At 50.9% G+C, this 25,052-nt stretch overlaps 1 protein-coding gene and 1 non-coding gene across 2 annotated transcripts; one reads left to right on the top strand and one right to left on the bottom strand.

Annotated features, from left to right (window-relative positions):
• Positions 1–16,774: 16,774 nt before the first annotated feature.
• On the bottom strand, positions 16,775–17,539 carry LOC148169278 (uncharacterized). Its single transcript, XM_088043538.1, has one exon. The coding sequence runs from the start codon at positions 17,537–17,539 to the stop codon at positions 16,775–16,777; it is 765 nt and encodes a 254-aa protein (XP_087899664.1).
• A 1,897-nt stretch (positions 17,540–19,436) lies between these two features.
• On the top strand, positions 19,437–19,555 carry LOC148169277 (5S ribosomal RNA). The gene has a single exon (XR_015770660.1). It is a non-coding gene; the product is annotated as a 5S ribosomal RNA (ribosomal RNA).
• Positions 19,556–25,052: the final 5,497 nt, after the last annotated feature.

The raw sequence follows: 25,052 nt of genomic DNA, 5'->3' as shown, positions 1-25,052 counted from the left end.
ACGTTCTGGTCGGTTTCCATCTCGAAGTTCCTGTCCTGTGAGGGGTTGTTGGTGAATTGTTCTTCCATCTTCTCCGCGAAAACTTCTGCCTTCTCCCTGTCTTCGTACGCCGTTCCGGTTTCCGTTTCGAGGGGGGGGATTTCTTCTCTTTTCTTCCTCAGTGCTCTTGCCATTCTCCATGGTGGATGATCTTCTTCGTTGAGTTCTTCCATTTTTCTTTCCCACTTCCGGTTTTCTTCTTCCCTGAGAATCCGGCTGAGTTCGTGGTTCCATCTGTTGAGTTCGCTCTTGTCCTGTGGTGCGAGGGTTCTCTGAAACACTTTTTTAGCTTTTCTTTTTTTCTTGACGATCTCTTTGATCTCGTCGCGAACTTTCTCTGGTATTTCATATTGAATCTTACTCGTTTTGGATTTTTCCATCGCTGATTGAATGGCTCCTTCAAGTTTCTTCGTTGCTTCTTCTAGTTCTTCTCCGTTGTTGATGTCGATTTCTTCGATGGTGAAGTTTTCTTCGTACTTGTTCCAGTTGACCTTCTCGATGATCCTTGGTTCTCGCTTTCGGCTTCCGTCCAGCGTCAGCACGATCGGGTTGTGATCGGAACTGAGCTCGTCTTCCACTTCCAGCTTGAACCTTTTGTTGATGTCCTTGATGATTCCGATGTCCAGGATGTCCGGCTGTCCACAGTTTCCAGGCGGGTATCTTGTCGGCTCATCTGTGGAAATAACGGTGAGTGTTCGATTTTCTACGTACCTTAAAAGTTTTCTTCCTTGCGTGTTGGTGATTTTGCTGTTCCAGACGATGTGTTTGGCGTTGAAGTCGCCCATTGCGATCGTCGGTTCCCTCCTTTTGAAGATTTCGTCGAGTTCCTCTTCGTCGATTGGTGCTCCTGGCGGCGAGTAAACCGCGAACAACGCGAGTTTACCGCTCTTCGTGGAGACCACGATTCCGGTTTGTTCCACGTTTTCATTGGCGGCTGTGTTGTTGAGTGGGTGGTGCTGGATGTTCTTCCTGATGAGAATGGCCACACCCCCTCCTTGTCTGTTTTCTCTGTCTTTTCTAAAACAATAAAAATGTTGAAATTTTAAACTGTCCTTACCTGATAGATGGGTCTCATTTAAGAGGGCCACATCTATTTCCTTCTCCTTGAGGAAGAGCTCCAGCTCTTGCTTCTTATTCTTGATCCCATCTGCGTTCCAGGCGGCGATTTTCAAACCGTCCGCCAGTTGTTTCTTCATTTTTTCTTTTTTCTTACTCCCACTCAAAGTGTTCTTCTTAATTCGCGGTCATCCTGATGATGCGACCGATGGTTTTGTGGAATTGGAGGATTTCCTCATCCGTTGGATTTTTAGCCTGAAATTGAATCAATAGAGATGACAGTTCTTCAGCTAACTTACCTGTGTCCGTTTTTGGGGCGGACTTTGATTCCGATTTTTTGGAGGAGTGTGGTTTCTCCTCTTCTTTTTTCTTCCTTTCCTCCTGCTGAATTTCCTTGAGTGTTGGTTGCGGCTTCTTCGGGATTTCGGCCCACTTCTTCGGTTCCCTTGACTTCTCCATTCCTGGCCGCTCGGGACACCTTCTCCAGGCGGAGATGTGCTCTCCCCCGCAGTTGGCGCACTTCGCGGCCGTTGTCCTTTGCTTCGTGCACTCGTGTGTGCTGTGATTGCCGGCGCACTTCATGCAGCGGTATTCTGCAAAGCAGTTCCGCTGCACGTGCCCGAACAATTGGCACCGGTGGCACTGCAGTGCCTCCGTGCGCGCCCTCAGCGCCTCGACGGTGACGCACAGACCTAAAATGTTCCTTTTATTATATATCGACTTGTAATCCTTACCAATCTCCACGATGACACACTGTCGTGGTTTCCCTTCTCGATTTTTCATCCGACGGACCATTTCCGCCGGATATCCTTCTTGATGCAATTCTTCTTTGATTTCTTCCTCTGTGACTTCTTGCGGGACTCCTTTGATCACCACCTTCAGTCGCCTTTCTTCCCTGAGTTGGTGAGTGTGGAATTCCTGGCCTTCTTCCTTCAGGAACCGGTACATTGCCCGGTAATCCTGTACCGTTTCCGGCTGGATTTTGATTCCTTCCCTCGTTGACGTTGCCTTCGTCCAGTTTATGTGCTTCCTTTTGAGAGCGGCGCAAACTCTCGTCCACTTCGTTCGGTCTCTTAAAATGATCGGTGTAGTATTTTGTCCAGAATTATCACCTACCTTATTCCGGCGCGGTTCGTCCTCTTTTGTTTCCTTTTCTTCGGTCTTCTCGTTTTCCGGTTCGTCTTGATGGTCGTCGTTGCGGAGTTTTTCGAAGATGTTCTTCGTCTCCACGGGTTTGGGGGTTTTCGGAGTCGATCTTTTCGACGTTCTTTTGGGGTTTTCGTACCCTTCTTCTTGTTCTTCCTTCGATTGTCTCTTCTTTCCTTTCTTCTTGGCTTCACCCTCTTCGCGGACTTCCACGTCCATTTCCGGGTCGGAGTCGATGGGGGCCGAATTGGGTTGGGGCTCAGACGTTGACGGGGCACCCATTGCGACGAGAAATTCCCGACGCATGGCGATCACTTCCATCAAGCGATCCAAGGTGTCCACCGTCATGGTGTTGAGGTCCCAGGTACCAGATGCGGCCATTTCGAAAGATGGTTTGGAGATTTGTGGCTTCGAGCGAATTCACAAGTGATGTTCTCAGCACGACAGGTCGTCAGAGAAATTAACGCCGCACACCTAAAATCCCTCTATTTATAACGAGCGAGCGTCAAACAGACGCTCCACCTTAGTTCGTCGTTCGACCATTGCCTTAACGAGATGGCGCTGTACCGACCATATAAATTTCTAGCCTTCCACGCTTTCGGCATTTGTTATTCCGAGTCGAGCGTTCGAAGTGAGAAGACGTGTCTTCAGAGCATCGTTCCCGACAGCGAATTTTCTGCGACATCCCTGCAACCAGTGCGACCCAGTGCCCACCCATCCACGTCGGACCGCGGACACCGTTGCTGCGACAAGTAGCGGTCACCCATCCAACGCCGGACGGGAAGCGGCGCTGCTGCGCTCCACACATCTTTCCCAGAGAGCAGTGCCCGTGAGCTGCGAAGTGAGCGGTGCATTGCAAGCAGTGCAACGACAAAAGACGTTTCTGCGCCTTTTCCCCTGATGGACACTCAGTGAAGTGCGAATCAACCCCCGACAACATGAGTTCCACCAGGATGGAGGAACTCATCGCTGGACTCCAGCAGTCCCTCGCCCAGTCCCTCTCGACGGCCCTCCAACAGCAGCAGCAGCAACTGCAGCAACTACTGCAGCAGCAGTTCGAGGAGTTCACCGAGAACTTCTCAACCCGACTCGGAGGACTCGAGCTCCAAATGGCCGTCACCACAGCGGCCATCAGCGAACTCACCACCACCGCCGCCATCGCCACTCCCAGGACCGTGAGGTCCTTCAGCCCGGCCTTTTCGGAGATGTCATTCTCCTCGAAGAGGTCGTTCCCCAGGTCCCCAACAAGGGACGCCCCGCTCGCCACCAGCAACAAGTTTGCTGCCCTGGCCGACCTCGAGGACGAGGACGGCCAATCCATCCCCAAGAGGACCAGGGGTAAGAAATCGCCGGAGCCCGGCTTTAATTTCTTCCCTTTCCAGACCACTTCGGGGGTAAAACCCAAACTCCGCCCTGCGATCCGCCCCTCGTGGAGCCAGGAAGGCAGCCGCCTCACGACGCCGAGGAACGCCTCCCCCATCCCGACGGAAGTCTTGAACCTGCGCCCCAGCGCCCCGAGCAGCCAAAAGCTGGCACCGCTCGGCCGCCCCGTGCCAGAAAAGACGAAGAAAACCACGAAGACATCAAAGGACTCCAAGAAGTCCACCAAGGGCTCCAAGTCGTCAAAAAAGACGACAACTGCCCCCTCGTTCCGCGACGTTGCGGTAAGCAGGCCGACCCCTGCAGCCGCCCCCGACTCCGACATCGTCCCCTCCACTTCACGGGGAACCACCACCTCCCAGACGAGCATCGCCATCATTGCGAACCAGCTCGTCAACGACGCCATGGAAGGCGTCGGCGAAGAGGGCGACAAGATCGGGGAAGAACGAAGATCCTCCTCCACCAGGTCGCAAGACCATTCCGACGGTGACGACGCCGAAGCGTCACCAAAGAAAACTCGAGTCCCGCCCATCACAATGTTGGACTCGACGAAATTCCTCTCCGTCCAGAGGAAAGCGAGGACCGCCGGCATCGCGATCCACAAGGCTGCCGCCACCGCTGACGGCGGCATGAGGATCCAGACGGCTTCGTCGGAGGAATTCAGGGGTCTCACTCGACTCCTGGAACAAGAGAAGGTGGAGTATTTCACCTACTCGCTCCCCGAAACCCGACCGGCAAGGGCCGTCATCAGAGGAGTCCCAGTCGGGATCACCTCCGAAGAGGTCCTCCAGGACCTGCTGAAGACCGGCATCCCGGCCCTGCGCGCCAGCAGGATGCATCGCCAGGGAAGGAAGCTCCCCCTGGTCCTGGTTGAGGTCCCATCCAACCAGACGGAGAACATCCACCGCGTGACCAGGATGTTCGAGGCCATCTCCGTCAAGGTGGAGAAGCCCCACAAGAAAGAAGCGACGAGTCAGTGCCACCGCTGCCAACGCTTCCACCACTCACAGACACACTGCACTGCCAAGCCGCGATGCGTGAAGTGTGCAGGCGAACATCGTTCTGGGGAATGCCAGAAACCCAGAACCGCCCCCGCCAAGTGCGCAAATTGTAGTGGCACTCACACTGCCAACTACAAGGGGTGCACCAAGTTCCCGAAACCAGCGAGGAACCCCCCGACACCGAAGAGGACGCAAGCAGCCGCCGCTCCCAGGACCGCCACCGCCGCCCCCAGGACCCCCGCCGCCCCCGGAACCATCTCATGGGCCGAGATGGTCAAAGGAGGAACACCGGCGAAGAAGCAAGAAGTGAACTTCGCCCTCCAGAAGAACCAACTCCTGGAGGCCATCACTCAAGCCAAGGACACAAAGGATCTCGCCAGGAAACTGGCAGCGTTTGTATCGCTCCTGTGCTAAATGGGTAGTTCCTCATTAACTCCTTCGTCCCTACAGATTGCGTTCTGGAACGCCAACGGACTCCGGCAAGCTCGTAATGAGCTTGAGGAATTCATGGACCGACTTGAAGTGGACATCGTACTTCTGTGCGAGACGAGGCTTCAAGAGGCGTCCCGGGACCCAAAAATTCCTGGATTCACACTTCATCGATCCGATAGGCCGAATGGACGTGGAGGTGGCACCGCCATCTACGTGAGAAGCGCCATCAAGCACAACGCTGCGAACGTCCCAGATCTCCAACATCTGGAAGCGACGACCGTCACGATCTCGACCACCAGGGGACCCCTCCGGCTTGTAGCTTGCTACAATCCACCGGGGCACAACACCCGGCTCCTCGAAGCCGACCTTCTGGCCATCATGGACGGCAACACTCCAGTCATCGCTGCTGGCGATTTCAACGCCAAGCACAACAACTGGGGCAGCCGAACCAACAACCAAAATGGCCTCACTCTCGACGTTCTTCTGCAACGACACCCCGACATCGGAGTTTGTGCGCCGGTTCAACCGACGTACCACAACTACCGAACTGGGCGACCCGACACTCTTGACATCGCCATCGTCAAGAACGTGCGCCACCAGATTGAGCTGACGACAATCGACGAACTTTCTTCGGATCACAGCCCCGTTCTGATGCAAATCGGCAACGAGGCAAACGAACCAGAAATCGTCACCACGTCAACAGTGAACTGGATGGATTTCATCGCCCACGCGGAGAATGAGTTCAGAGAATTCCCCGAGATCGAACATCAAGGTCAAATCGAGGCAGCAGTCGAAGAATTCGAGAGACGGATTCAAGCCGCCATCGCCCAATCCACCACGACTTCCTCCCGGCCGCCAACCAAACGGCGCACGATTCCCCAAAGAATCGTGGACATGATCAGGGAGAAAAACCGTGCCAGAAGAATCGCAAGGAGAAGCGGCCTCGCCGTGGACCGAACGATTGCGAACCGTCTCCAGCGAGAGATCACGATCGACCTCCAGGAGTTCAGAAATGAACAATGGGAGGAGAAACTCGAGTCTCTCACCACGGAAGACAACTCGATCTGGAGGATGACTAGGGCACTTCGCAGCAGCAAGAAACCGCTCCCTCCCATTCACGGAAGAAATGGAATCGTCTTCACCGACGAGGAAAAGGCTTCGGCGTTTGCAGACAGCTTGGAACTGCAATGCAGAACCAACCTGGAGAACGCCGACGACGACCATCTCGACCACGTGGAAAGCCACGTCCGGGAAATCATCGATGAAGATCCCGAAATTCCCATTCCACCCACTTCTCCTGAAGAAATCCGACTCCTAATCCGGGGACTTCGACCCAGAAAAGCACCAGGTCCTGATAACATCACCAACAGGATCCTGAAACACCTGCCAGATAACACGGTTGTATCGTTAGCGAAAATTTGTAATGCCGCATTCAAATTTCGTTATTTTCCAGATCGTTGGAAGTGCGCAACGGTGATCTTCATTCCGAAACCGGGCAAGGACCACAAATTTCCGCAAAACCATCGACCCATCAGCCTGCTGTCCGCAGTTGGCAAGGTCGCGGAAAAACTCATCCACTCCCGACTGGCGAAAATCGTCAAAGATTTCCACATCCTGCCAGATGAGCAATTTGGCTTCCGTCCAAAACACTCCACCTCCGATCAGCTGCTAAGAGTCGTAGAATACGCCGCCACCGGGATCGAGCGCAAGCAAGTGACTGGTGCAGTCTTTCTCGACGTCTCCAAAGCCTTCGACACCGTTTGGCACGATGGACTTGTCTACAAGCTTCACACCAACGGCGTTCCGCTGGCGATGGTGCAGCTGGTTCACTCCTTCCTCCAGGACAGAAAATTCCGGACACGCATCGGCAATTCTCTCTCCGAACTCCACGACATCGAGGCCGGGGTCCCTCAAGGCTCCGCCCTCTCCCCTCTCCTGTACGCGGTGTACACCGCGGACATCCCCAGGACCCAGAGGACATCGTTGGCCGTCTACGCAGATGACACAGCGATTCTCGCCCGCTCGAAGCAACCGCTGCTGGCAACCCGATACCTCCAGGAAGCCGTCAGCCGCCTCGAAGACTGGTGCAAGCTCTGGCTGATCGACGTCAACCCCGAAAAGAGCACAGCGCTCTTAGTGACGCGACGCAGAGTTCAGCCAGAGGGTGAGATCGAGATGTTCAACAGAGTCATCCCCTGGAGAGACAGGGTGAAGTACCTGGGTGTCATCATCGACCAAAAGCTCGACTTCCGCCATCACCTTGACTACGCCGTAGACAAGGGGAAGATGGCCATAGGAATGCTCCATTCGCTCATCTGCAGACGCAGCAAGATGTCAACTAACAACAAACTCCTGCTGTTCCGAACCATCATCCGTCCGACCATCACCTACGCATCGGTCGCCTGGGCGCACGCTCCCTCGCGCACCAACATGCTTCGGCTGGGGGTCCTCCAAAACCGATTCCTCCGACAGGCCTTCAACGCCCCATGGTTCGTCCGCAACGCCCAACTCCACCGGGAAGCAGATCTCCCCCTCATGGGGGAGTTTCTCTACGACATTGCGGTCCGGTCCTTCAGGAAAACTGAAGATCACCCCAACCCACTCGTCCGACTCGCCATCGATTACGATGAAGAAGGTCCCTCCAGATGCAAGCGGCCCAAGATGGCGCTGCTTAGAAGGTGATGGGAGAAGAAATCCACACCACCGCACCTTCCGACGAGCCCCCCAATTTGGTTTGAGCGTACCTTTTCGTCTTGCACTTTGCGCAAATTTTCTTGCATGTTAGTTTCTAACGCACGCCAAGACACTGTGAAAGTCAGTCCTCAGCTTCTCTGAGCACCGCCTCCCACAGAAGTCTCTCCCCTGCTTTGCATGGTAACCCGCAGACCTTGTTTTTTCCCCGCGTCCGTGTCGCGAAAAACAAAACCAGCCTGCTGGGAATCGGCTTCTTCTGCGAAGTAGTCAAATTCCACTAGGTGAAGTTTTGAATCACTGAGAAAGAACCCTCTGTTCTCTCTCAGGCATTCCGATTAGAATATAAGGGTAGCAAAAGCTACCCGCACATTCTCATTCCGCCCGATATATATATATTTCGGCATTTATTTGAAGCAGTACGTTTGTCCGTGCGCTTCGTGTCGTCAGTCGCAGTAGGTGTGGTGTTTTGGCTGTTTAACGTAATACAACAAACAACAACATGTCCGGAAGAGGAAAAGGCGGTAAAGTGAAGGGAAAGGCGAAGTCTCGTTCCAGTCGTGCCGGACTTCAGTTCCCCGTCGGCAGAATTCATCGTCTTCTGCGTAAAGGAAACTACGCCGAAAGAGTGGGTGCAGGTGCTCCCGTTTATTTGGCAGCCGTTATGGAATATCTCGCCGCTGAAGTACTCGAATTGGCAGGAAACGCCGCCAGAGATAACAAGAAAACACGTATCATTCCGAGACATCTTCAATTGGCCATAAGGAACGACGAGGAGTTAAACAAGCTCCTTTCCGGCGTGACCATCGCCCAAGGCGGTGTCTTGCCTAACATCCAGGCGGTTTTGTTGCCAAAGAAGACCGAAAAGAAGCCTTAAATTTAATTCGTTCGTCGTCGTCTTCTCAAACGAAAAACAAAAACTTGTATAAAAGACCATCTTCACATCGGCCCTTCTCAGGGCCAAAAATTCAACTCGAACGAATTGATTTTTTCGCCAAAAAAAAAAAAAACAACAACCTACCTATGAGAATCATGTTAATAGTTATTTACAGTCGCGTGTGGTAACTTACATTTTACAGCGCGAAATCAGTTTGAAGCACGACGGCGTAGCCCCGGAGTGCTTTAATCATTGAGCTCTGTAAAATGGTTAACGCACAAGAGTTGTATTAAACTTTTTGGCCGTAAAATTTTAATTTAAATAATTGGATTTTTCAAAATTTATGGGAACTGTCACATCTGACATTTGTAAATTTCATCATCTGTCAATTCTGTCAATTTTGTAGTTGGTGCACAAAAAGTACACAAGATGGCGCTGTATAAAAAACGTTTTAATATTACTTAAAAAATAGAAATATTGTCTTAATTGAGATAATAATTTAGGTAGATTCCACTTTGGTGATCAATCTTCATTATGGGTAAAGTGATTTTAATTTATAAACGCATGTGAAGAGCAGACGATTTGGGCAATTTTTTTACAGCACGGCGTGTGTAAACGTCCAGGGCGCTTGTAAATCTAGTGTTTCCGAAGCTGTCAATTGAATGTTAATTTGACGTTTACAATTCATGAGACCAAAAAAGTCTTTTCGATTTCACTTAGCCAAACGTCGTTAGATTTAATAAAACAAACGCATAAATATCGGAATTTCTGTTACTTTTTTTTTTTTTTTTTTTTGATCGAAAGAAAACCTAATAATTTATTCATACTGATTTATCGAAAAAGATCCATTTTAAGAAGTTAAATCGATTAATTAATTAATTCATTATACGAGCGCAGACTGAACGGAAAATTTTCGATTGCGTTCAACCAAGAAAGATGATTTTTACGACTTTTTATCGTAATTTTTAGAAAATTTCAACGCCCGACGAAAGCACGAACTCGACAAAACTATCTATTGATTATTTAATTCAAGAAACATTCCGATTCGTCGTAAATTTTTGCACATTTCCCACATGAAACTGTTAAGAACGCATGCATGCATACAGACACCGATGGTAGCCTATACGTGCTCTCCGTCTCGAACATCCTAATACAATCAATCGTTTTATTTTGTGACGTAGGCGGCTATGAGATTTTGTTTCAAGTCACGTCTGAGAGTAACTTCTACCCCACATTTGACATAACCTCAAATTTACTCATCATGGCAAAAACATTCTTTTTTGAAACCTCAAGCTATTTTAGTGTCTTAATGACCGACCGGATGTAACGATCGTCATTTGATGAGAGGATTTATTTATTACTTGTCAAAGTTTTTCGCTTTTTCCAGGTTCTAACCTAAAACTGTTAAAATTGTCAAGGCCACCTGGATCACAAATTAAAATGATCACTCCGTACGTTTTTTTTTTTTTTTATTATTATTATTTCGAATTAAAGACAAAACACATATGAGCAACATATTTAATTCGCTTGATTTATTTTGTGGTTCTGAAAAGAACCGTTTTTTTTTTGTTTGCCTGCGGGGGGGGGGTTGTTGTTATTCCTCTGAGGGTGCGGATATACACGTCATAAAATGATAAAATTAACCGCCGAAACCGTAAAGGGTACGACCTTGACGTTTCAGGGCGTAGACGACGTCCATGGCGGTGACGGTCTTACGTTTTGCGTGTTCGGTGTAAGTTACGGCGTCACGGATGACGTTCTCGAGGAAGACCATCAACACACCTCTGGTTTCTTCGTAGATGAGACCGGAAATACGTTTCACACCACCACGACGAGCCAATCTTCGGATCGCCGGTTTCGTTATACCTTGGATGTTATCGCGGAGAACTTTGCGATGACGTTTGGCGCCACCTTTACCCAATCCTTTGCCACCTTTACCACGACCGGTCATCTTGATAAAATTAGGAAATTCTTCGTACAAAACGACGTAGCTTCGACCAAGTTCGTTATGGAACTACCGTCAAAATTTCATTCTAGGAGACTATTTATAAGTTACGGCAGCTCCACCTCGCGTTAAAAACGAATCCACCAATGGCGTCGCCGTATGACTCATCGAGTTTATAAAACGGCCGTTCGAGCGACGCAAATTTTCACTCTGAGTCCAGCATCGGAACGAGTAGGGTCACGCCTTCTTGTTTCCTTCAGCGATCCAGAACTTCCATTCGAGGCATTCGCAGCGAAACAAATCGTGCTTTTCAGCGCATAACCAGTGCTTTTCAGCGCAAACAAATCGTGCTTTTCAGCACCACAAAGACGTGCTTTTCAGCGCATCGCAAATCATTAATGAGATAAAAGCTCAATTAATAAAAAATTCCTGACTTCCCAAAGTCCCGACACATGAATATAAAATTCATGTTGGGTGACTCCGCCCACCCGTCACAAATTAATTTTCGCCCAATTTGAGACACGAATTAAAATTCGCATCGCACCTGGACAGAAGAAAATTCCACGAAGTCCGCCCAATCCCGAAGATGGCTGGGACGCTGTCCCTCGAAGAAACGGTGGCGAAAGCCGTCGCGGACTTGGGGGAAAAATTGCGAGCCGAACTGCTTGAGTCGCTGGTGAACGGAGTCTTTTCAGACATCCGTCGCGACCTCATCGATGCGGTTCTCCAGGCACGACCGCAATCCCCCGCTGTCCTTCCTCCACCAACGGACGAAGAAAAAGCGGAGAAGAAGAAGAAGAAGAAATCGAAGAAATCGAAGAAACCGAAGAAGCAGGCACCCGAACCGATGGAAACGGCTGGCCAATCAGCAACGGCTGAGACAGCTGTTCCATCGACGTCCGCTGACGTCTCGACGCCGCTATTCCCCGAAAAGACCTCTGAGGAGGTGTTAGTAGGCGGCGGCGTCCCAGAGGCCGACGCGTCAATGGAACTGGTTTTCTCCTTTTCGGAGGAATCGGAACCTGAAGAGGAACAATTCACGACCGTTCTAAGCCGAAAGGCCAAAAAACGAAGAGTGGTTGTTTCAGAGAGCGAGGAGGACGACGAACGCGAGGCGCAATTGTCGACGAAGGCCCTTTCGAGGAACTTCAAGTCGGCTAAAAAGCCCCAAAAGGTCGTCCCCGAATCTCGCGACCAAAACATGACTTCGGATCGTCTGGAGAAAATCCCACCGGTGATTCTCCACAGGGACGAAATAACGAAGTCGTGGAATGAGGTCTCCACACTTCTTCGGAGTCACACCATCAGCTACACCAAGGCAAAAGCGGTCGTGGGTGGAATAAGAATCCAGCCAAGTACTGTCAACGATTTCCGTCGCATGACGAAATTGTTCGACGTGGAAAAGCTGCCTTTCCACTCCTTTTCGCTGAAAAGCGAAAAACCGTTGAAAGTCGTCCTACGTGGAGTCTCGTCAATGGCTGACATAAAGTCGGTCGAACAAGAACTCCTGGGGCGCGGATTCGCCGTGGGCAAATGCTCACGCATGATGGCGAATAAAAAACCGCTGGACATGGTCGTAGTCGAGGTTCCACGTGAACATCGGCACATTTACGACCTAACGACGGTTCAAGGCCTCCAGGTGACGACAGAGCCGCTGAAGAAGCGCCGGTCTAACGGCCAGTGCTTCCGTTGCCAACAGTGGGGTCACTCACAGCGCGGCTGTCACGCTACCACCAGGTGCGTGAAATGCGCTGGACCCCATGTCTCTCGAGAATGCGATGGCAAAAACCCAAAGAAATGTGCGAATTGCGGAGGTTCGCACCCGGCTAATTTTAGGGGCTGTCCCAAGCATCCCAATGCGGGATCGGACAAACCCCAAGTCGCCACTCCCACCGTGGCGGCGCCAAAGAAGCCGGTACCAGCAAGGGGCATCCCCGAAGCGTCGAAACCAAAAGTGGAGACCGGGAAACCCGCTAAATCTGCTGCAAAGCAGGTTAAAAGCGGAACTCCAGGTCCACTCAAGGTGACGCCGCCCCCGAAGGCTCACAAGGGACAGTCCTCTGCCACAGACTCCAACTCCATGGAGATAGTGGCGCGGACAATTGGCGAGATGTGGAGCGACTTCGCAGCCACTAAACCAAGTCCCGACAGGTTAACGCGCTTTAAAAAGCAGACAGACCAGCTGATGGAAATTTTAAGCCAGGCATTGCATGGTTAGAAAAATTAAGCCGGAGTCACTGCAGGTGGTCGTTTGGAATGCCAACGGCCTCCGACACAAGCGCAACGACCTAGAGCGTTTCGCAACGGATGTCCAGGCGGATATTCTTTTAATTTCGGAGACACATCTGCGACCAGCAGATAATCCAAAATTGAGAAATTTCGTCCTGTACAGAAATGACAGACAAAACGGCGGAGGTGGAGGAACCGCTGTTTACGTCAAAAATTCGATCGATCACAATGAGATTGCGACTCCGCAACTGGAACGATTGGAGGTGACTGGCATCGCCGTACACACAGCAAACGCTGGTACGCTGAAATTGTACGCCGCCTATGCACCACCCTCTCGACTCCTGGAGTCTGATCTGGAGGAGATCTTCGACAATGACGGCGGCGCTACCGTATTGGCTGGGGACCTGAATGCCAAGCATCCCACTTGGAACAGTCGGGTCACAAATGTCAAAGGACGGTTGCTGCACAGATTTGTCGATCAGCGGGACATGGTAGTTCTTGGACCGGAGGAGCCGACCCATTTCGGGCATGTCGGCCGACCTGACGTCCTAGACATCGCAGTCCTGAAAGATGTCGTCCACCAGACGAGAATCCAAGTGATCGGCGGCGAGTTGGACTCGGATCATGACCCGGTGATTCTTCACCTGGGGCGTGAAGACGAGATGGACCCGCCGGCAGAATACGACAAAGTTAACTGGCAACTTTTCAAGGAGTCATTAGCTACCAGAGTCGGGTCCAGTGCCGCGGATTTGGGTGAAGGAGGATATCGATCTAGCTATCGAAAACCTCGAGAGCCGCGTCCGAGAGGCGAAAACTGACGCTACGACCACGGTGTCTCTAAGAACACGTCGTGACGGCCTACCGCCAGACATTCGAGACCTAGTGCGAGATCGAAACCGAGCTAGAAGGCGGTACCGCCGCACCCTAGCTCCAGTAGATCGAGCCGATGTGAATCGTTTGTGTGCGGAAGTCAGACGGAGACTTCAGGAGTACCGTAACAGTAAATGGTGCCAAAAACTCGAAGAGTTGACCACGGAGGACTGTTCATTGTGGAGAATGACCAAAGTCCTTCGAAATCAGCGCAAGCCGCTTCCTCCAATTCACGGTGAAGACGGAGTCGTCTACACAGATGAGGAGAAAGCTGAGGCTTTTGCGCTAAACCTTGAACGACAATGCAGCCCCAATTGGGAGCATGCAGACCCTGACTTTGTCGAACTGATCGAAAGATGCGTCGAAAGACGTCTCAACCAAGTGCGCGCTCCTGAGATTCGACCAGTTTCTCCAGCAGAAGTACGGTCGATGATCAAAAAACTGAAAGTCAGAAAGGCCCCAGGTCCTGATGGCATCAGCAACAAGATGGTACGACAATTTCCTGATCTCGCGGTCATGCATCTTGTCGCCATCTACAACGGAATGCTGCGATTAGTACATTTCCCCGAGAAATGGAAAATCGCCGACGTGATCTTTCTCCCGAAGGGGGGCGGAGCTCAACAGTTTCCACAAAATTATCGCCCAATCAGTCTACTTCCCTGCATGGGGAAAATGGCGGAGAAGGTGATATTGTGGAGACTAAAGGACTTCGAACGAGAACACGACATCATCCCACCGGAGCAATTCGGATTCAGGGATGGACATTCTACCACCGACCAAGTGCTGCGAGTAGTGGAACATGTCACAGACAGTTTCAATCGAAAACGGCACACTGGCGCGGTGTTCTTGGATGTGGCAAAAGCATTCGACAAAGTGTGGCACGAGGGGCTTCTCCACAAGCTACTCGACGCCGGCTTTCCGACCGGTTTGGTGCAAATCATCCGATCATACCTGGAAAACAGGAAATTCCGAGCGAAGATTGGAACAACGAGATCGACAATGAAAGACATCACTTCTGGGGTACCTCAGGGGTCCATACTTTCGCCGTTCTTGTTTGCCATCTTCATGTCAGACGTCCCGAAGCCAGTAGACGCCGATTCCACAACGGCACTCTACGCTGACGACACAGCAGTCTTGGTTCGAAGCGGTTCCGCTGAGACCGTGACTCGCAAACTCCAAGAAAACCTTGACAGGTTGGAGGAGTGGTTCACTCGCTGGAGAATTGAAGTTAACGCTGCCAAAAGCAGCGCGGTACTCTTCACCAAAAAGCGAACCAGGGACAACAGAGTAATAGACCCAGATGGCGAAGTCTTCATGTTCGATACCCCAATCCCATGGAGATCCGAAGCCAAATATCTGGGTGTTACTCTGGATCGAGGAATGACCTGCAAAACTCACACCACTGGTGTGAGGAACAAGGCTTATGGCATCATCTCGCAGATTTATTCCATGATTGGGCGACGCAGTCGTCTCTCGATTGGCAATAAACTCTTGATGTATAAGACCATCGTCCGACCGGTAATGATGTACGCGTCCCCAGCTTGGGGTCACGCTGCAGCGACGCACATCAGACGCCTCCAGAGGGTTCAGAACAAGTTCCTTCGCATTGCACTCAACGCACCATGGTTCGTTCGCAACACCCAGCTTCATGAAGAAGCAAAAATGCCGTCTCTTAAAGACTTTATGCTGGCAACAGCAGAAAAGTACTTCCAAAGAGCGGCTCAACATCGAAACCCACTCGTTCGCGTAGCCGTGGACTACGACGAACAAATTCATCACAAGCACAAGCGCCCGAAAATGGCGCTTGTGAGGTAAGGTACTCTGTATCTCAGGCCGAACAAGTTCGGCACAAATCAGTTTTGGTTTAATATTAATTCATTTGTATGTTTCAGACAATCAAGCAGACGGAAGAGTTCATGGCACGTCCCAACACTCTGCAAGCAACAAGTTGCTCCAAGGCGCAAATTTTCAGTTGACTTTCGAACGTTCGTACGTACGGTCGGTCGGTCAGGTCAGTTGTCGAAGCTACTACTACTACTACGTTAATTGATAAGTTTCAATTTCAATTCATCCAAGATGGCGAGAACTAAACAGACGGCTCGTAAATCCACCGGTGGCAAGGCACCTAGGAAACAGTTGGCCACGAAGGCGGCCAGAAAAAGCGCTCCCGCGACAGGAGGTGTCAAGAAACCTCACCGTTACAGGCCCGGCACGGTCGCCCTTCGTGAGATTCGTCGTTATCAAAAGAGCACTGAACTTTTGATCCGCAAGCTGCCTTTCCAACGTCTCGTCCGAGAGATCGCCCAAGATTTCAAGACCGATCTCCGTTTCCAAAGTTCGGCCGTGATGGCACTTCAAGAAGCCAGCGAGGCGTACCTCGTCGGCCTCTTCGAAGACACCAACTTGTGCGCCATCCACGCCAAACGTGTCACGATCATGCCGAAAGACATCCAATTGGCGAGACGCATTCGTGGCGAGAGGGCTTAAATTTCATCCGATGACGATTCGACCACCTGGAATTAACAAATTCTTCATCTACGAAGGTGTTAAAAGGAGAAAAAAAAAAAATCGGTTCTTTTCAGAACCACAATTATTTTCCAACGAATTAAAAATTTATCGTTCGCGCATGCAACTTCTTGAGATAAATATTAAAAAAAAAAAAAAAAAAAAGTTAGGTTATGTGATTTATTCACAAAACTCGTACTTACATAAAACGATAAACTTTTGTTTTTCTTTTTTTCTTTTTCATTTCATGAAATGTAATAGAAATGTTGCCAAATTATCACCCAGTTTCTTTTAACTGAGACTATTTGAAACAACATTATTATATTAAGTTTATCATTCTTTGTAAAACACTGTTTGGAATATCGAGTTACGAGGCGGGAAAATTATGAATGAAATAAGTATCTCAAGAATGTATGCATTATTTTAAGCGAATCTTTCGTTCGTTTCTTGAAAATAATTGTGGCCCTGAAAAGGGCCATTTATTTGTTGTATCGATGGTGCCCCTACGTCGATATATACGATCGGAGCACGTTCCCGAAACCACCAGGACGTCGTCGTCGTCGTCGCCGTTGAAAAAATTAAATCATCATCGTCGTCGACTTTTCACTTCTTTCTCTTGGGTGAAGCGGTTTTTTTGGCTTTGGCGGTGACGGCTTTCGCCGTTTTCGGTTTTGGCGCTTTAGGTTTCTTCGTTGGACCGGCCTTGTTGGATTTCTTCGCTTTCGATGGGGTCTTGGGTTGTTTGACGGGCGATCTGGAGGCGGCGCTGGCTTTCTTTTCGGGAGCGGACGCAGCCTTTCTCGCCTTCGATACGGCGACGCTCTTCTTTTCGGCGGCAGTTTTCTTAGATTTCGCCGAAGCGGCGGGGGCGGTCTTCTTACCGGCCTTAGAGGCGGATCCTTTTTCGGCGGACGTCGGCGCTGACGCGACGGAACGTTTCGCAACGCCCGTCTTTTTGGATTTTGCCGATGACGACGCGGTCGCAGCGGTTGACCTCTTTTTCGTGGCGGACGGAGCCTTAGCTGCACCGGTGACGGCAGAAGCCAACTTGAACGAACCGGAAGCTCCTTTTCCTTTGGTTTGGACCAACGAACCTGAAGCGACGGCCCCCTTAAGGTACTTCTTGATGAAAGGCGCGAATTTTTCCGCGTCGACTTTGTAGTTGGCCGCGACGTATTTCTTGATCGCCTGCAACGAAGAACCGCCGCGTTCCTTCAAACCCTTGATGGCGTTGGTGACCATCTCCGAAGTGGGCGGATGAGAAGGTTTGCTTCTCGGATTTTTGGGCTTTTTCTCTTTCTTCACCGGTGAGGAGCCGGAAGTGGCACCGGCGACCGTCGAAGCTGCTTGATTTTCTACGTCGGCCATATTTTCGTGTTTTTTTTTCTTTTTATTATGGGCAGGTATGTACTTATTCTTCGTGAAAGAACGAATGAACTTTACAGAACGAATTGGGCGCCAAAGTCAAAGTGTTGGCGCGTTCGAAAACGCGCGGACCGCGGACTAAACGAGAGCCTTCTCGTCAAGTTAGAAAATTCAGTGGGCCTCGAATCCAGCTTTCGCGTGATGGCATCGTTCTCTTTACGCGAAGATCACCGCCTCCGGGTGCGGGAACGTGAGCGATTCGGTCGGCGATGGCCTCCTGGATTACCTCAAGTTTTCCCGGACGACCAGCCGACCTCCAAAAGCGAACGGGGACCGATCGAACGTCGACTCGAACAAAGACCTTCCGAAACAAGGAGATGACATCCAAGTTCGACGTAGACGTTACGCGTTTTCCACGAATAACAGGAAAGTTACGCTTTCGACCAGACAAACTTGGAACCATCCTCTACAAGTTTCACGAACGAAACGGTCGAAAAGTACGTGCGATGTTATCGAAAATCGCCTCGCAAAGAGACGCAGCACGGATCGGAGCGACGACCGATGAACATGCAGAGTGTAGGAAAAAAATTCCCAAAAGGTCGAAGATGACGTCCGAAGAGGTCGAATTTTTTCAAGAACGAAGATAAAACCGTCCCCTTTCGTGTGAGTTGATTTTTGAAAACGATCTTGACGAACAAGTCGGAAAAAAAACGACGTCAATTTCGGACTCGACCATGAGAAACGAATTTATACGACGAACGGACTTTTTCAACGACTTTTTCCGCAAAATCGCCATTTTTTTTCTCAAAAATGACCTCACACGACAAAATCCGATCATCGAAGCTTAACCGAAAACAGTTTTGACGGCGAAATTCTCGTCAATTTAACGAAAATAAAGAGAAAATCAGACAGACGACCGTCGAACATCGAGCGACGGGAACGGACGAGATTTTTAATTTTTCTCGGCAATTCATTTCGAAAGAAGCAATTTCTCTCGAAGAAACCATTTTATTATCCAAGAAAAAATACCCAAACACCACAAACCAAAAAAAATACGAAAATCTTGCATTGTTTGCATTTTACCGACACTACAAACAAAACTACGTCGATGTCGGCGGATTTTCGGTCGGTCGTCGGTCGACAGAAATCGAACGAAATTTTCATTCGTTCTTGACAAAAACGAAAAACATACAAATTCACAAAACATTCCCTCTCAATCGTCGACATTTCGAGTAGAAACGACGTACGACGAACGTTTTTAAATGAAATATGTACTCACTTAAACGTTCTTGTTTAAACGTGACGACGACGACACTTTCGACAACACATCACTATGAATCGAACGTCAGAAAAAGAATGAATCGAAAACAAATCATGAAACAACAACACCTCGCCTCGCCCGACCAGAGTGGTGGGAATTTCGATGAATGAACGGACAAAGAAACCGACCCTGTTATCAGTTCGCAGAAAGAAAGCAGGTAGCGGCGGCGGCGGCGAACCTTCAACCGTACTATTACGGTCAGTTCATGAATTAACCCCGTTCGGGGTTCATTTATCTACGGTCTGTGTCGGCGTTTACATCAAGTGGGTGCCGTTTTCATCTAAGCAAGTAAGTAAAATCAATTTTAAATCAAATTTTAAATTACGTTAATCGCAAGTGATTCGTACAGATCGTCAAACGAACAACAATTTGACGGCTGATACGACGAGTTCTTTCTCGTCATTTCGTCGCAAAAAAAAATACTAGAAAAGCCACTCGCAAAAAAGAAAAAATTTAATTTCTTCTTTTAAATCTTGTATATTTTCTGAAATGCGTACCATCGAAGACTGTCACATTCAAACGATAGAACAATCACAAAAAATCGTCAACGACGACCTACCATATTGGAAAATTTTACCAGGCAACGGCCATACCACGTTGAATGCACCGCTTCTCGTCTGATCAGCGAAGTTAAGCAACGTCGGGCGCGGTCAGTACTTGGATGGGTGACCGCTTGGGAACACCGCGTGCCGTTGTCTCTCCTCTTTTCTTTTTTAATTAACATTTCTGATGTCAAACTTTTTTTAAATATATATATATTTTTTTTTTTTCCATCGTCGTTTATATTCTCTCTGAGGAACTTATAGTTTATTAAGACAAAAATTTTTAATTCGTTCGAGTTGAATTTGTGGTTCTGAAAAGAACCGATTTTTTTTTTTTTTTTGTTGTTGTTTTTCCAACCAACTTCCAAGCTGCTCGAGGAGGATTTTTACTTTGAACTGGTGTATTTGGTGACGGCCTTGGTTCCTTCAGAAACGGCGTGCTTCGCCAATTCACCGGGCAAAAGAAGACGCACCGCCGTCTGGATCTCCCTGCTGGTTATGGTCGAACGTTTGTTGTAATGAGCGAGACGACTCGCTTCGGCGGCTATACGTTCGAAGATGTCGTTCACGAAACTGTTCATGATAGACATAGCCTTGCTGGAGATACCGGTATCGGGATGGACCTGCTTCAACACCTTGTAAATGTAGATGGCGTAACTCTCCTTCCTCCTGCGCTTCTTTTTCTTGTCGCTCTTCGAGATGTTCTTTTGAGCTTTTCCGGCCTTCTTGGCCGCCTTACCGCTGGTCTTGGGTGGCATTATATACTTTTTTTCTGGTCGTAGAGTTATAAAAACGTTTAAAAAAACAGAGAAAACGAGACAGACACGACGTGCACGTTACGACGAGTATACTCGATCTAAAACGCCGCACATATATATATATATCGGGCGGAATGAGAATGTGCGGGTAGCTTTTGCTACCCTTATATTCTAATCGGAATGCCTGAGAGAGAACAGAGGGTTCTTTCTCAGTGATTCAAAACTTCACCTAGTGGAATTTGACTACTTCGCAGAAGAAGCCGATTCCCAGCAGGCGGGTTTTGTTTTTCGCGACGCGGACGCGGGGAAAAAACAAGGTCTGCGGGTTACCATGCAAAGCAGGGGAGAGACTTCTGTGGGAGGCGGTGCTCAGAGAAGCTGAGGACTGACTTTCACAGTGTCTTGGCGTGCATTAAAATCTATCATGCATGAAAATTTGCGCAAAGCGCAAGACGAAAAGGTACGCTCAAACCAAATTGGGGGGCTCGTCGGAAGGTGCGGTGGTGTGGATTTCTTCTCCCATCACCTTCTAAGCAGCGCCATCTTGGGCCGCTTGCATCTGGAGGGACCTTCTTCATCGTAATCGATGGCGAGTCGGACGAGTGGGTTGGGGTGATCTTCAGCTTTCCTGAAGGACCGGACCGCAATGTCGTAGAGAAACTCCCCCATGAGGGGGAGATCTGCTTCCCGGTGGAGTTGGGCGTTGCGGACGAACCATGGGGCGTTGAAGGCCTGTCGGAGGAATCGGTTTTGGAGGACCTCCAGCCGAAGCATGTTGGTGCGCGAGGGAGCGTGCGCCCAGGCGACCGATGCGTAGGTGATGGTCGGACGGATGATGGTTCGGAACAGCAGGAGTTTGTTGTTGGTTGACATCTTGCTGCGTCTGCAGATGAGCGAGTGGAGCATTCCTATGGCCATCTTCCCCTTGTCTACGGCGTAGTCAAGGTGATGGCGGAAGTCGAGCTTTTGGTCGATGATGACACCCAGGTACTTCACCCTGTCTCTCCAGGGGATGACTCTGTTGAACATCTCGATCTCACCCTCTGGCTGAACTCTACGTCGCGTCACTAAGAGCGCTGTGCTCTTTTCGGGGTTGACGTCGATCAGCCAGAGCTTGCACCAGTCTTCGAGGCGGCTGACGGCTTCCTGAAGGTATCGGGTTGCCAGCAGCGGTTGCTTCGAGCGGGCGAGAATCGCTGTGTCATCTGCGTAGACGGCCAACGATGTCCTCTGGGTCCTGGGGATGTCCGCGGTGTACACCGCGTACAGGAGAGGGGAGAGGGCGGAGCCTTGGGGGACCCCGGCCTCGATGTCGTGGAGTTCGGAGAGAGAATTGCCGATGCGTGTCCGGAATTTTCTGTCCTGGAGGAAGGAGTGAACCAGCTGCACCATCGCCAACGGAACGCCGTTGGTGTGGAGCTTGTAGACAAGTCCATCGTGCCAAACGGTGTCGAAGGCTTTGGAGACGTCGAGAAAGACTGCACCAGTCACTTGCTTGCGCTCGATCCCGGTGGCGGCGTATTCTACGACTCTTAGCAGCTGATCGGAGGTGGAGTGCTTTGGACGGAAGCCAAATTGCTCATCTGGCAGGATGTGGAAGTCTTTGACGATTTTCGCCAGTCGGGAGTGGATGAGTTTTTCCGCGACCTTGCCAACTGCGGACAGCAGGCTGATCGGTCGATGGTTTTGCGGAAATTTGTGGTCCTTGCCCGGTTTCGGAATGAAGATCACCGTTGCGCACTTCCAACGATCTGGAAAATAACGAAATTTGAATGCGGCATTACAAATATTCGCTAACGATACAACCGTGTTATCTGGCAGGTGTTTCAGGATCCTGTTGGTGATGTTATCAGGACCTGGTGCTTTTCTGGGTCGAAGTCCCCGGATTAGGAGTCGGATTTCTTCGGGAGAAGTGGGTGGGATGGGAATTTCGGGATCTTCATCGATGATTTCCCGGACGTGGCTTTCCACGTGGTCGAGATGGTCGTCGTCGGCGTTCTCCAGGTTGGTTCTGCATTGCAGTTCCAAGCTGTCTGCAAACGCCGCCGCCTTTTCCTCGTCGGTGAAGACGATTCCATTTCTTCCGTGGATGGGAGGGAGCGGTTTCTTGCTGCTGCGAAGAGCCCTGGTCATCCTCCAGATCGAGTTGTCTTCCGTGGTGAGAGACTCGAGTTTCTCCTCCCATTGTTCATTTCTGAACTCCTGGAGGTCGATCGTGATCTCTCGCTGGAGACGGTTCGCAATCGTTCGGTCCACGGCAAGGCCGCTTCTCCTTGCGATTCTTCTGGCACGGTTTTTCTCCCTGATCATGTCCACGATTCTTTGGGGAATCGTGCGCCGTTTGGTTGGCGGCCGGGAGGATGTCGTGGTGGATTGGGCGATGGCGGCTTGAATCCGTCTCTCGAATTCTTCGACTGCTGCCTCGATTTGACCTTGGTGTTCGATCTCGGGGAATTCTCTGAACTCATTCTCCGCGTGGGCGATGAAATCCATCCAGTTCACTGTTGACGTAGTGACGACTTCTGGTTCGTTTGCCTCGTTGCCGATTTGCATCAGAACGGGGCTGTGATCCGAAGAAAGTTCGTCAATTGTCGTCAGCTCAATCTGGTGGCGCACGTTCTTGACGATGGCGATGTCAAGAGTGTCGGGAAGCCCAGTTCGGTAGTTGTGGTACGTCGGTTGAACCGGCGCACAAACTCCGATGTCGGGGTGTCGTTGCAGAAGAACGTCGAGAGTGAGGCCATTTTGGTTGTTGGTTCGGCTGCCCCAGTTGTTGTGCTTGGCGTTGAAGTCGCCAGCAGCGATGACTGGAGTGTTGCCGTCCATGATGGCCAGAAGGTCAGCTTCGAGGAGTCGGGTGTTGTGCCCCGGTGGATTGTAGCAAGCTACAAGCCGGAGGGGTCCCCTGGTGGTCGAGATCGTGACGGTCGTCGCTTCCAGATGTTGGAGATCTGGGACGTTCGCAGCGTTGTGCTTGATGGCGCTTCTCACGTAGATGGCGGTGCCACCTCCACGTCCATTCGGCCTATCGGATCGATGAAGTGTGAATCCAGGAATTTTTGGTTTTTTCAAACAAAATTAATAAAAAATAAAATTTTTCTCAAAAATAAAAATATAAAAAAACAATTAATAAAAAATCCAGCTCAAATTACGCCTCTTGAAGCCTCGTCTCGCACAGAAGTACGATGTCCACTTCAAGTCGGTCCATGAATTCCTCAAGCTCATTACGAGCTTGCCGGAGTCCGTTGGCGTTCCAGAACGCAATCTGTAGGGAAGAAGGAGTTAATGAAGAACTACCCATTTAGCACAGGAGCGATACAAACGCTGCCAGTTTCCTGGCGAGATCCTTGGTGTCTTTGGCTTGAGTGATGGCCTCCAGGAGTTGGTTCTTCTGGAGGGCGAAGTTCACTTCTTGCTTCTTCGCCGGTGTTCCTCCTTTGACCATCTCGGCCCATGAGATGGTTCCGGGGGCGGCGGGGGTCCTGGGGGCGGCGGTCCTGGGAGCGGCGGTGGCGGTCCTGGGAGCTGCGGCGGTGGTCCGGGGAGCGGCGGCTGCTTGCGTCCTCTTCGGTGTCGGGGGGTTCCTCGCTGGTTTCGGGAACTTTGTGCACCCCTTGTAGTTGGCAGTGTGAGTGCCACTACAATTTGCGCACTTGGCGGGGGCGGTTCTGGGTTTCTGGCATTCCCCAGAACGATGTTCGCCTGCACACTTCACGCAGCGCGGCTTGGCAGTGCAGTGCGTCTGTGAGTGGTGGAAGCGTTGGCAGCGGTGGCACTGACTCGTCGCTTCTTTCTTGTGGGGCTTCTCCACCTTGACGGAGATGGCCTCGAACATCCTGGTCACGCGGTGGATGTTCTCCGTCTGGTTGGATGGGACCTCAACCAGGACCAGGGGGAGCTTCCTTCCCTGGCGATGCATCCTGCTGGCGCGCAGGGCTGGGATGCCGGTCTTCAGCAGGTCCTGGAGGACCTCTTCGGAGGAGATCCCGACTGGGATTCCTCTGATGACGGCTCTTGCCGGTCGGGCTTCGGGGAGCGAGTAGGTGAAGTACTCCACCTTCTCTTGTTCCAGGAGTCGAGTGAGACCCCTGAATTCCTCCGACGAAGCCGTTTGGATCCTCATGCCGCCGTCAGCGGTGGCGGCAGCCTTGTGGATCGCGATGCCGGCGGTCCTCGCTTTCCTCTGGACGGAGAGGAATTTCGTCGAGTCCAACATTGTGATGGGTGGGACTCGAGTTTTCTTCGGTGGCGCTTCGGCGTCGTCACCGTTGGGGTGGTCTTGCGACCTGGTGGAGGAGGATCTTCGTTCTCCTCCGATCTTGTCGCCCTCTTCGCCGACGCCTTCCATGGCGTCGTTGACGAGCTGGTTCGCAATGATGGCGATGCTCGTCTGGGAGGTGGAGGTTCCCCGTGAAGTGGAGGGGACGATGTCGGAGTCGGGGGCGGCTGCAGGGGTCGGCCTGCTTACCGCGACGTCGCGGAACGAGGGGGCAGTTGTCGTCTTTTTCGACGACTTGGAGCCCTTGGTGGACTTCTTTGATGTCTTCGTGGATTTCTTCGTCTTTTCTGGCACGAGGCGGTCGAGCGGTGCCAGCTTTTGGCTGCTCGGGGCGCTGGGGCGCAGGTTCAAGACTTCCGTCGGGATGGGGGAGGCGTTCCTCGGCGTCGTGAGGCGGCTGCCTTCCTGGCTCGTCGAGGGGCGGATCGCAGGGCGGGGTTTGGGATTTGCCCCCGAGGTGGTCTGGAAGGGGAAGAAATTAAAGCCGGGCTCCGGCGATTTCTTACCCCTGGTCCTCTTGGGGATGGATTGGCCGTCGTCGTCCTCGAGGTCGGCCAGGGCAGCAAACTTGTTGCTGGTGGCGAGCGGGGCGTCCCTTGTTGGGGACCTGGGGAAC

This window comes from Gnatocerus cornutus, chromosome 8, assembly GCF_029298725.1.
Source record: "Gnatocerus cornutus isolate USDA-ARS CGAHR chromosome 8, icGnaCorn1.1, whole genome shotgun sequence".
In the NCBI taxonomy this organism is placed as follows: Eukaryota; Metazoa; Arthropoda; class Insecta; order Coleoptera; family Tenebrionidae; genus Gnatocerus; species Gnatocerus cornutus.
The sequence above is the reverse complement of the archived record's forward strand: the minus strand, read 5'-3'. Positions and strand labels throughout refer to the sequence as shown.

Excerpts from the sequence above, each read along its gene's own strand:
- LOC148169278 (XM_088043538.1), bottom strand. The coding sequence starts at position 17,539 with ATGGCCGACGTAGAAAATCAAGCAGCTTCGACGGTCGCCGGTGCCACT.